The sequence below is a fragment of the Aricia agestis genome, chromosome 22 (assembly GCF_905147365.1).
Source record: "Aricia agestis chromosome 22, ilAriAges1.1, whole genome shotgun sequence".
Lineage (NCBI taxonomy): Eukaryota > Metazoa > Arthropoda > Insecta > Lepidoptera > Lycaenidae > Aricia > Aricia agestis.
In genome coordinates this window covers 5,428,235-5,441,820 of record NC_056427.1, presented here as the reverse complement: position 1 = coordinate 5,441,820, position 13,586 = coordinate 5,428,235, and the positions used below count along the sequence as shown (strand labels likewise).

Sequence of the window (13,586 nt, the reverse complement as noted above, 5' to 3'; positions counted from 1 at the left end):
TAAAGCTGCATCGAAATTCGAAACTATGTATTTTGAAAAATTATTTAACAGAATCGACCTACAGCTAAAAGCACAAAATATAAAGTCTCATGTCACAAGTATGTACAGTTTGTGTTATCTAGACATCTATTATCTAGATTCTAAATGCAACCTAAATATTTAATGACTTGGATGACTCATTCATTCATCCATTATGTAGTGTTCATTACAAAAGTATTTAGTTCTGAATACAATAGTTATCATTATTCCTAGCTATATAAGAGTTACATTATTAGTTATTACATAGTGCGCAGGATTATTTATCTATCTATTAATTAATAATAATATCCTATAAGTACCTTTCCCGGGACTCAAAGTATACCAAATTTTAGCACTATCGGTTTAGCGGTTTAAGTGTGAATGGTTAACAGACAGACAGACGGACCAACGCACTTTCGCATCGACAATATTAGTATGGATTGTTTTAGGATTAAAGAATCTATGCTTGACGAATGGCAACGTGTCTAGCCTATAAAAAACAGACAGACAGACACATTTTCGCATTTATAATATTAGTATGGATGTATAATAATAATAATATCTATGGACGCTTCACACCACGTCAGTCTATGTACAATCTATACTAATATTATAAAGAGGTAAACTTTGGTTGTTTGTTTGTTTGTTTCTTTGTTTGTTTAATTGTAATGAATAGGCTCAAAAACTACTGGACCGATTTTAAAAATTCTTTCACCATTCGAAAGCTACATTATTTACGAGTAACATAGGCTACTTTTTATTTTGGAAAATATAGGGTTCCGTAAGATACCTATTTCAGTTTTTCGGAAACAACCAGAAAATTTACTTATTTTGCGTACGCTGCCTAAACTATAAAAGATAGAACTATACAATGTTCTAAGTAAATGTAGATCTTATAAATATCTACAAAAATGTCCGCGACACACTATAAGTACCTATCTAAGTCAAGTGAGGCACACCAACCATTTTTTTATTTAAAAATCTTGATTTTTATTGGACTACATTTAAACGGATTTATTTTACTCATACTAATAATCCTTATCAAAATAAATTATTTCATCACTAAGAACAGTTTATGTAGAATATATTTCGTCTTTGAATTATTAAAATTTGACGTTTGGTTTAGAAGTTATGGCGAAATTAAAATATTGCGATGTACGCCCGTTTCGAAGTGGGCGCTCCGCGCTACCAATGCGGCGATGCGCTCGCGGAAGGGTATCACTATACATCGCCCGCGTAATTTAGGAATGTCACGGAAACCGTACATTTTTCCGCAAAAAAGAAACCTATGACCTTTCACGTGGTCCATTCTTCATTTAAATAATGTACCAAGTATTGTACACATTGAAAAGGTCTACAGAAAACTCCGCGATGGTATATACGTATAAGGATATCCCACAATGATAATGGCTAACTTTCGAAGCGATTTTAACCAATACGGCAATAATCCTTATTCAATTAAATACTTTAAATACATTTTTGATTATGGCCCTTTACAGCATTTTTTTAAATGAAATAAGGGGTCAAACGAGCAAACGGGTCACCTGATGGAAAGCAACTTCCGTCGCCAATGGACACTTGCAACATCAGAAGAGCTGCAGGTGCGTTGCCGGCCTTTTAAGAGGGAATAGGGTAATAGGGGAGGGTAGGGGAGGGAAGGGAAGGGTATAGGGGAGGGTAGGGAAGGGAATAGGGGAGGGTAGGGAAGGGAATAGGGTAGGGGATTGGGCCTCCGGTAAACTCACTCACTCGGCGAAACACAGCGCAAGCGCTGTTTCACGCCCGTTTTCTGTGAGAACATGGTATTTCCGGTCGAGCCGGCTCATTCGTGCCGAAGTATGGCTCTCCCACGTATGAAAGCGTGTAAAGCATATTATGATTTAATTTTTAAATGAATATTTTCGAAGATATTACAGATTTAAAAATTGCGGGACGTAGCTTTTGCGGCAGTAGGTACCGACCAATGCGGGCCACGGGTAGTAATGAATATAAATTATTCATCAAAACTACTGAATCGATTTTAATATTTTTTTTAGTGACCTAGGCTGTAATATATTTGATACCCGTGCGAAGCCGGGGCGGGTCGCTAGTGTACTATAAAATGATGAGAAAATGAATTTAGTAGACACCACCGTATTCCTAGGCATAACGCTGGATTGTAAGTTACAATGGGGTCCACATATTGCAAAACTGGCAGATAGATAAGCTTAGTTCTGCAGCATATGCTGTTAAAAAAATTCGTGAAATCACTGATATAGAGACCGCGCGATTAGTTTACTTTAGCTACTTTCATAGCATAATGTCTTACGGCATCCTCTTGTGGGGAAACGCGGCGGACATTAATACAATATTTGTGCTGCAGAAGCGAACTATTCGTTCTATTTATAAGATGTCGTCTTTTGAATCTCTAAGAGAAAAATTTAAAGAAATAAGAATTCTGACCGTCACATCTCAATACATTTTGGAAAATCTCTTATATGTTAGAAAGAACATAAATATTTTCAAAAAGAAAAGTGATAATCATAATGTAAATACTAGAAATAAGAACAAGTTAGCAATACCAATGTTCAGACTAGCCAAAGTAAGCAAATCCTTTAAAGGCCAATGTATACGCCTATACAATAAAATCCCAGAAAATGTTCAAAATCTACCTTTAGACAAATTTAAAAAAGCAGTTAAAGAACGTTTGTGTGCTAAAGCGTATTATAAAGTCAATGAATCGAGGACAGCACACCTTGGGAATATGTGCTCCATGCAGGTTACTTTTCTATTATTTTTGTTACATAGCTGTAAGCCATAACTTTGTAATTTTCCATTTTTTTAGTAAAAGATGGCCCCGTGCGAGTTTCTTACGCCGGTTCTTCTCGGCGGGGTAGTTCCCGAACCGGTGGTAGGCAACGTAGTTTCTTCGTTCGACTTTCAAAAAGTGTACCATTTTGAATAAAAAGATATTTTATTAATTTATTTTATTTATTTATCTGGCCCCGTGCTAAGTACCTGAAAGAAGTGTTACGGGTACCAGACAACGGAAATATATTTAATACTTTTATACTATACATATATTTAAGTATTTTATTATATCATACACATATTTAGTACACATCCATGGCCCAGGAACATTGAAAATCTTTTTGTTCCGTCGGCGGGATTCGAACCCGCGACCCCCGGCTTGAGTTGCCACACACTGTAACCATTGAGCCACGGAGGTCGTCGAGTATGGATTATTTGACTATCATTCCAAGATCTATGAGAAACAGTTAAAATCCAAGAAACACGCACGATTTGGCGACGATCCAAGGAAACTATTTCGGTGGTAAAACTACGGTTCAAGTGGTAAAACTTGAGGTGAGATGTTTTATAACGACGCGAAGCCGTATGCCAAAAAGAAGGAGGTTCTATGTTGGACTGTGGATTTTTATATCATAACTAGCTGTCCCGGCAACGTTGTTTTGCCATATAAAGTATTTCGCCCATATTATTATAATGAAGTGACTAAATAAGTACGGCACTATGGCAACGTCCATCGCTATCCCGTCGCACAAACAATGGTCGGCGTCAGTCTCGAATTGTAATATTTTACTATTAATTATTCAACAAATGTACTTATCAATATAAAAAGTAGCCAGTAGCCGATTCTCAGACATACTGAATATGCATTTAAAATTTAGTAAAAATCAGTAAAGCCGTTTAGGAGGAGTACGGTAACTAACATTGTGAATTTGTGACACGAGAATTTTATATAGAAGATACTCGACACCCGCAACTCCATTTGCGCGGAAATACGTATATCGCGCGGGAACCGTACATTTTTTCGGGATGAAAAGTACCCACGTCTGTCCCGGGACTCAGTATCTCCATACAGTATATTTTTCAGCAAAATCGGTTCAGCGGTTCGGGTGATAAGTGGTAAGTGGTAACAGACAGACACACTTTCGCATTTTAAATATTAGAAAGGACTAAGAATAACATGAACAAGGCACGGAATTTCATACTTTTGACAATTATAAGTTTTGTGCCTCGAATGGCCTTTTGCACTTCAGAAACTTTTAAGGCTTTTGGCACTTCCAGCCCACCCAATCGCGCCAAAGCATCCAGAATATTCTGTATTCATGAAGTGTCATAGAAACCTTTCAGAGATCTCATTTAAGTTCTAGCCGACCCATTCGCGCCGAATTCTGCATTCGTCTAGACACCTTTCACAGATCTCATTAAGGGCTGGTTTACACGTATTAAGTAGATAAGTAGTTAACTAAATTTTAACTTACTACTTGCTACTAAATTCTGTGTTTACATGCAATGAAGTAACTTAAAATTAAGTTAAAATTTAGTTAACTACTTATCTACTTAATACGTGTAAACCAGCCATAAGTGGCACTCCCTTCCAAGTTCCAGCCGACCCATTCGCGCCAAAGTTTGCAGAATATTCTGCATTCATGAAGAGTCATAGAAACCTTTCAGAGATCTCAATTGAGCGAGTTACGACTTACGAGCAAGGTCGACGTTAATCTGCGTTAATATCTACCGGCGTTGCTAGGCAACGGAAACAAATATGGCGGCGGTACGGGCAATACTGTGATCTCAACATAAAGTTAATATACCTAGCGGAATAGAGCAACAATCTCGAGCTGTCAAACGTAACCAAAATTGTTTTTCATCTGTGTGTAAAAATATGTGTACGTATACAGTATACACTTACACAAGCATGATTGAACATGAATTCTACAACGTGCGGCACGTGCCGACTCGACGTCAAAAAAAGAGTGCTGCTGTCATGTATCACACGTAACACGTAATATACCTGCGAAATAGAGCAACAATCTCGAGCTGTCAAACTTAACCGAAATTGGTTTCATCTGTGTGTAAAAATATGTGTACGTATACACTTACACAAGCATGATTGAACATGATTTCTATGAGATTAAATTGTCAACGTGCGGCACGTACCGATTGGACGTCAAAAAAAGAGTGCTGCTGTCATGTACCACACGTCTCTTTTTACCACGCAGTATTACTGATAGTGACATCTCTCTTGCTCAGGCCTTTGTTTCTCTATTCCGCTAGGTATATTAACTTTATGGATCTCAAAGGATAGTAGATTTTTCAATAGGATACTAGTAAACAAAAAGTTTTGTTCGACGTTTGACAACGTTTCTGTCAATATTCTGATATGACGTGTGCAGTACGTGGGAGAGCCACGCTTCGGCACGAATGGGCCGGCTCGACCGGAGAAATACCACGTTCTCACACAAAACCGGCGTGAAACAGCGCTTGCGCTGTGTTTCGCCGAGTGTGTGAGTTTACCGGAGGCCCAATCCCCCTACCCTTACCATCCCTACCCTCCCCTATTACCCTATTCCCTCTTAAAAGGCCGGCAACGCACCTGCAGCTCTTCTGATGCTGCGAGTGTCCATGGGCGACGGAAGTCGCTTTCCATCAGGTGACCCGTTTGCTCGTTTGCCCGCTTATTGCATAAAAAAATGCCGTGTGCAACATGTCGGATTGTGGTCGGATTTACTGTATGTGCTAGCAACGCCCTCTGCTCCAACCTTTGCGTTGTATTACAGTAGTTCCTTTTGGCATTATAATGTTCGTTCTTAGAAAAGCATTTTCGTCAAACGACGTGTTTTTAATTACGATGTCGTGTAAATAACATTTACACATCAAAGGAAGTCTGGTTTAATTTATTAGAATTTAGATGAAGCAATGATTGTTTGACATGGATTACTAACTTCCGTTTTCAATTTTATCCCATAGACATAAATACCACTCTCAAACAAACCACAATAGCCAATATAAGTAGCATACACTAGGCCACCTTTCAGGACCCTATCCTATTCCCATTAAGGCGCCAAGCAGCGCAGACGACAGACTATCCGTGAGTTCCGTTACGCACTTTTTAGTCTGTGGAAATAGAACCTTTGCAATTATATGCAGTAACGCATACGACGCGCAAAAAGTCCGGCGCGTTACTGCATACATATAAATGCATAGGTTTTATTTCCACAAACTAAAAAGTGCCGTCACCGGTCACGGATAGTCTGTCGTCTGCGCTGCGCCTAATTTATTCCTAAATGAGGATCGAAGGGTCTACCGTGACTCTAATGCCAACTAAACAAGGACTCTCATAGAAACAACAATATAAATAGTATGCAGTAGGCTATTATCAGGATACTATTCTCAATAAATCGATTATCGAGGGAACAAAAATTAGGTTGCTGTGTCCGACTTCAGCAGGATAAAATATAACATACCTAGAATTCTTCTGTCCGATGACACACGCGAGCATTTCCGGCGTAAACAACAGCTTTACATTTAATTGCCTTAATTGGATGATATGATGAATAAACCTATGCGATAAGTTTCCGATTTATTGTAATCAGGGCGAGCGAAGCGAGCTTTAAGGTGCGCAATTACTTTTATTGTGGTACACTTTACGGAAAAACTATCACGCCTGTTGATTTGTGCTTTAACGTTTTGTGATTTTTATTCATATGTAGATGTGTTATCATCAGTCAGACAATGTTTTTTAAGTACATTGTATCATCATCAGTCAGTCAAGTGTGACGACGCGAGCCCTCACAAAGCTCGGCTTTTAGCTAGTGTTAACGATTCGATTGTCGCATTAATTCGATGGGGACATGAAATGAAACAACCATCGTAAAGTTATATAATACTACATTTGTTGCGCCAAAGCTCTGTTATCGCATCTACGGGCACTGTATGGGTGTTGTCCTTTCCTGGGACTCAAAATTTGGTTATATACAAACCAAATTTAGCAACAACAGACACATCACACACAGCAAGTGTACTGCACTCTAAATTTCTCTGAAACCAAGCTTTTTTTTATTAAATAAGGGGGCAAACGAGCAAACGGGTCACCTGATGGAAAGCAATTTCCGTCGCCCATGGACACTCGCAGCATCAGAAGAGCTGCAGGTGCGTTGCCGGCCTTTTAAGAGGGAATAGGCTGATAGGGGAGGGTAGGGATGGGAAGGGAATAGGGTAGGGGATTGGGTCTCCGGTAAACTCACTCACTCGGCGAAACACAGCGCAAGCGCTGTTTCACGCCGGTTTTCTGTGAGAACGTGGTATTTCTCCGGTCGAGCCGCCCCATTCGTGCCGAAGCATGGCTCTCCCACGTATAACATGTATCACACGCTTATGTGTGTGTGCATCTGAAGTGGTCTACTATGAATATATTAACTTACTGTATAATATAAATTAGTATTTACACTTTGTAGACTTCTTGGCTATCGGTAGACACTAATTACTATGACTCATTAGTCGTTGTCTGATGTTAATTATATGCTTGAGTAAGTCAAGAAACTGTGTGAGAGTTGCTTAATACCGGCTATTTAGATATTGTTTTTGTTAATAATTTTGGTTGGTGATTCAAAATTTAATTTATAAAATAAAGTATTATTCTTGAAAGGAGAACACTATATTTAAAAGAACACATACAACAAATAACAAGTGAACCTGTCAAAGGGTTTTTTTAATTTTCATTTTTCATTTCATTTGTCATTTGGAACTAGAAGACCCAGGACTAAACCTAATCATTAAGAAAGTTTTTCATCTCCATGCTCTAATATGAAGATGGTTTACTGTATGTTATTTATGCTATGACAAAAGCTATGCTCTGGAAATTATGGAACTCATTTTATGAAATAAAAAGATACCTACACAACAAACATAGATGGTCTACTAGATAGTATACTGTATTTTGTTTATATTGCGACTAGCTCTGTAGTCTATGTACTCTAAATTTTAAGTACCATAAACTGTGTTAAAAAAAATAATGTACACAGTACATACCACTTTATAATTCTTAATGCTCGGCAGAAATCTCTTCTGCTCGACTTCCTTCTTTAGGAACACTTCATTGATGATGTTACCGAGTGCCTGAGCACCATAGTTGAGTAGCACTTGCCCACCCTGGTTCAGCAGTTGCCGCCCTGCGCCTTGGATGAGCGCACCAAAATCACCACCATTTTGACCCATTTTGGTCTAATACACTACACTACTGTCTCATTCTTTGCTAAGACATTTTTGTTTCCTATATAAAAAGTAAGAGGATATGGTATAAAAATCTCTTGTGCTTTAAGCTTATGCTATGTTTAAAAAAAACTAATTTTAAAAATAGAATAATACCAGAGCGTTTTTTTATACAATTAAAAAATTTTAAATTCCATTTTTAAATATTTTATCACAATGTAACAGCAAAACACACCTCTCTGTAGAGAATAAGATGGAAACTGATAATTACGCTATGTTATGACATCATCTGTGATGATGTGACCTCCGTGTTTATTAACAAACTCATGGTAATGCTGTGGGCCTTAGAATATGGTGTAAATTGATATGTGTGTGAAATTTTTTTTGGTCTATGGTGGTATGCTTTGGCCCTCAGATCAAAATTTCGAATCCTATAGATAGTATAGACATTCTGTCTATCAGAAAATAGTTTTCTCAAACCTGTGCACCACAGAATTAGTGTATTAGGAACTTCTACACACTTAAGATTCCCTTACTTTGATGTAGGGTTGCTGAGGATTCCTCTTCCGCTTCCTCATAATGAGGAAGTTCCGCAATATTTTGGGTTCCTCAACCGTTACCGCATCCTCATAAATAAAAATAAAAAAATCCTCTTCCGCTATCGCTTCCTCAAAATTTAAGAGGAATTTATGAGGAATTTCACTGCGCATGCGCGTCGCGTATCCAATCATGGCAATGCACACGCCAGAGCCAGAGAATTGTATTATTTACTCATCTTTTTTTTGTGTGCGTGTGTTGTGTATGTTTTTTTTTCTATTGCTGAAGGCAGGTCATCTATTGTGACTCCTTCGCATTAGAGTACCGTCCCCAACCCAATGCTGCTCATAAATTGAATGATGTGGTTAGGGTTGGTGCCACGCATTTCCTCTGTGGATGAGTATTCGTAGCGACCAAGGTGCCTGTTTCTGCTCTGTAGTAGAGCAGGACAGTCAAGGAGAAGGTGTATAGGTGTCTCATCCTCCTCCTCGTAGAATCTGAAAGTCGTTAAGCTACTAACACCTATTCTGTTAAGGTGCTTATTGAGCTTGCAGTGCCCAGTTAGGCTTCTGGTAAGGATTCTTAATTGATTCCTACCCATGGTGAGCACTATTTCTGACAGTTTCTTGTTAAAGCCAGGAATTAGTGCCTTGGAGTGTTCAAGGCCAAAGGCTCAACCCATTGCTTTCTGCTTAGTTCGCGAACGCATTCCTCGAGCACTTGCTTTGTAGTACTGGGAGATATTCCGCAGACCGGTTCTGGGCCATATATGAGACTCTCGGCCCCAAGCCTAGCCAGTTCGTCTGCGGTTTCGTTGCCGGGGACGTTACTGTGGCCCGGGACACATACTAGGTGTATTTTATTGTCCCTTCCTAGCATGTTCAACGTCTCAATGCATTCCAGAACCAATTTCGACGAAACTTCTGCAGCTGCACTCAAAGTACTGACTGTACTTTGAGTGCAGCTTGACTATCAGAGAGATAAAAATATTTTTGTTAACTAGTGCCATCTCTAGGCTTTCTAGTAAGCAACCGATGATTGCGAAGACCTCAGCCTGAAACACGGTCGCAAACTCCCCCAAACTGGCATGTTTGCCTCTTGGTGGCTTGCCCCCGTAGAATCCGGCTCCCGCACGGTTCTTTCCTTGATCCATCCGTGAACCAAACTATATCGCTAGGGCGAATATCAATTGGGATATTTCCTTCCCAGTCCTGGCAGGTACAAGAACCTGATATTGCTTCGGAAATCTATGCACCTTGATCATGGCATCTGATGGCATGTCCATGATGGGTGATTCACGAAGAGACTGTTCCAGCTGTCTAAATGGGGTGGAGGCCTAATTCGTCCTGCCCGCCGTCCTGGCCCTGAGAGCCGCCTTTCTGGCCTCCATCTGAACAAGCAGAGGAAGCGGAGTTAGGTTGATCGGAGCCTCGAGGGAAGCGATGGGTATTGACGAAAGCGCACCTGTGATTATTAGGCATGCCAGTCTCTGGACGCTGCTCAGATTCTTACGACAATTTACTTGTTCAGCCTTTTTTGCCACACTACGCAGTCATATGTGGTAATCGGTCTCACTACGGCTGTATAAAGCCATTGTATATGTTACTGAACTCCTCCTTAATTGCTGGACCAATTTTTCTCACACACACAATAGTGTGTGTGAGAATGGCTTAGATTCATAGTTTGGTCCACTGGAAAATGCCCTTTTAATTAATTTTTGTGTAATGTATGTACCTAGTTATGTACAGACAGGACAAAGACTTTTGGGTTGGGTCCGCTAGTATTTATAATTTCCTATCATCCTCTTCCTCATCCGCTTCCTCATCCGCATCCTCTTCCTCAAAAAATATCCTCTTCCTCATCCGCATCCTCTAAATTTGCGCGTGAAAATTCCTCTTCCTCCTCCTCTTCCTCATAATCACTTCCTCAACAACCCTACTTTGATGCTATTCTAACAATATTGGGATTTGGTGTTCAGCGTTTTTAAGAATGACACTTATTATTAGTTTAAACAGATAAGATAAAATTTTTGTTAGAAGATAAGTTAAAAATGCACCGTGTGGATAAGCAATTGATATTTTTTAGCTATTGTTGGGATAGGTCATGTTAGCATGTAGCTTTAGAATATACTAACCTATAGACAGAATATATTAAATTTAAGTAACAAGAAAAAGAAGTCAAAATACTTTTTAAATTTGTATATCAAAGTAAGGATGAAAATGATTACTATTCATAATAATTTTAAGTTATTAATATTGTTATAATAAACATAATATAATAATGTATTCAATAATATATCAAGACTGTATTTAAATATTTTTTCATATTCAACAATCATGTTAGAGAATTGTTACATTCTGAATGCATACAAGCATAATAATACAAGTGATAACTTTTAACGTTTTGAACACGTACGAAAGATACATTTTGCAATTAATTACATTTTTTATAATAAATACGGCGTTGGAAATTATAAATACGTGCACAGCATAAATACAGCGCCAAGTGGTCTATCCTAAGTAGGTCAATAAATGTAGCAATTTTCTAACGGCATAACTGAGCTACTGCTATAAAATTATACGTTTTTCTAGTTGAAACACCGCAAATAAGTGTAATATAATACAAAATAAGCTATGAGATCATCAGAGAGACACTGAAAATTCCGTAAGATTTTTTAAAATGATTTCCATTAGAAATACACGTTTCTTGCCGATATAAAACGCATAGCACATTGCACAAGAGATATTTAACCACATTTACATCTCACTTATTTAATTTAAGGTAAATAAATTAAATAAATAGCACAAAAACACAACCACAAATCTCAGATTTCAATTGACAAATGAATATAATTCTGCCCATTCGAATGTATCTATTTTACGTGAGCACAGAGTTGTTGTGTGACCTATCGCAATTAGTCGCGTTATAGGCGGAGGCTCCTGTCAGAAAAATGACGTCAGTTGCTGTCGCAATAATGGTCGCAATCCACACACTACGTTTCTCTGCGTTCATATTTTGATTTTATTAGATTTTGTTACATAATAAGATAATTTTTGTTATTGTACTTTTTTACTTGTAATTTGTTTTTTGTTTACCTATTATTGTAAAGAGAACTTGATATTATCTTAGAATCACTTTTAGTTCATTACTAGCAACACTGATGATGGTCCCATACACGGAGTGTTTTTTTTTGTTTGATTTATTATTTCTTTATCAAGTAACGAATCTTTATTCCTTAATGTTAAAATTCAACCGCAATACAGTTATCATTTTAAGTCCCACCTAAACATGAGCATTTTTAGTGAGGTGTTTAGAACCAAAGCCGCAATTTTTTAAATAAGTAAACATCTAAAAAATTACATGTGGAGAAAGCTTTAATCTTTAATGTTTTTATGACTGCAAATCATGGCAGCCGAATGGCTCAACGTGTCATTTTGGACGAAGTAATCGAAGCTTCAGACAATATATTGCACAGAACTCAACAAATAGAATTCCATATACGAGAGAGTCAATATACTTGTTATGGACATTCTGCATTAATTAAAGTGCTTGTATGTAAATGTGTGAACTGCGCATGCCAGCATTCTAGTAATGCTTTGATCGAGCATAACAGTTAGTATATAAATATCTGAGTCAACGTATTAGTTTTATGACAACTAATAAATAATAGCAGAGCATTTCCTGGATATTATTTACCAGATAATAATATTTTTAATCCTATAGTCGAAACGAGGTTCGAAGAGCAAGAATTAGGCTCCCAATAAATCGTTCGTTATATTTAATACTAGCTTCTTCCGCGTGGACTTCAGTTTATAGCGCGCGATGTCAACAAAATTGGTGTCAAAAGCTTTTATAAAAAAACCCTGGTACCCCTTAAATCAATACAGCTGTGCAGTGTGCACACAATAAGTATTTCATTTTTTTATATTAAACTTTATATTTTATGCCAAATTTTAAAGCTTATTTAGCCCTCCAATTACACAACTTTACCCATAAACTATTTATCATTGATAGATTTAAGGTTACGTCACTGCACAGATAAAGTACTGAGTTATTTAATACCGTAGAATAGATATACCAATCGAAAAAAATCGAAACTTAAAAAGATGATACCACGTCTTATAGAAAGACTTTTGAGCAAGCGTCAGCGCGATGTAGAAGACGCACGGCGCCATCTATTATGAATTGTTGGAACTAACTTAATTTGAACAAATTTATGCATTTTCACCCCCTTACAACCCTTTTTTCCAGTAAAAAAGTAGCCTATGTCCTTTCTCAGGCTTTAGACTATCTGTATACAAAATTTCATTACAATCGGTTCGGAAGTTTTGGCGTTTGGCGTGAAAGCGAGACTGACAGACAGACAGACAGACAGACAGACAGAGATACTTTTGGCGTTTGGCGTGAAAGCGAGACTGACAGACAGACATACAGACAGAGATACTTCGCATTATAACTTAGATCGCATTTATAATATTAGTATAGATTATGTGCACACTGTATAGCTGTTTTTGGGTATTTTGATTAATTAAAAGCCGCGCTACACCGGAAGCACTTACCAGGGTTTTAAAAAGTTTTTAAATTTGACACAAATTTTGTTGACACCGCGCGCTATAAACTAAAGTCCACGCGGACGAAGTCGCGGGCAACAGCTAGTATTATACATAAAATATGTTTAAGATTTTTGAAATTTTATTTTAATACACATCCAAGACCCAGGAACATTGAAAACTTTTTATTCCGTCTGCGGGACTCGAACCCAGGACCCCCGGGATGAGCGCTGGCCACGCGCAATGCGAATTAATTTTCATCGATATTTTCATGGAAATAAGATATTTTCCCACATCAAAATGTAGCCTATGTCCTTTCTCAGACTCTAGAATAACTGTATACAAAATTTCATTGCAATCGGTTCAGTAGTTTTGGCGTGAAAGCAAGACAGACAGACAGACAGACAGACAGAGATACTTTCGCATTTATAATATTAGTATGGATAGTATGGATTAGAAATGCAGTAGGAGTTCTACATAAGATAA

At 37.9% G+C, this 13,586-nt stretch overlaps 1 protein-coding gene across 4 annotated transcripts in view; it reads right to left on the bottom strand.

Annotated features, from left to right (window-relative positions):
• The window catches only part of LOC121737967 (calpain-B), a 59,671-nt gene that overhangs the window by 35,424 nt on the left and 10,661 nt on the right, over nucleotides 1–13,586 (bottom strand). Inside the window, exons 1-2 of one of the 4 annotated variants that reach the window (XM_042129717.1) lie at nucleotides 11,367–11,448; nucleotides 7,834–8,074 (exon numbers count right to left, since the gene is read on the bottom strand). The exons of 1 other annotated variant lie outside the window; for it this stretch is intronic. In XM_042129717.1, coding sequence (XP_041985651.1) covers nucleotides 7,834–8,019 — 186 coding nt within the window. In that variant the 5' untranslated portion in view covers nucleotides 8,020–8,074; nucleotides 11,367–11,448. Of the gene's footprint in view, nucleotides 1–7,833; nucleotides 8,075–11,317; nucleotides 11,339–11,366; nucleotides 11,449–13,586 lie in introns of those variants that run through there. 2 more of the 4 variants (XM_042129718.1, XM_042129719.1) reach the window with 2 other exon arrangements.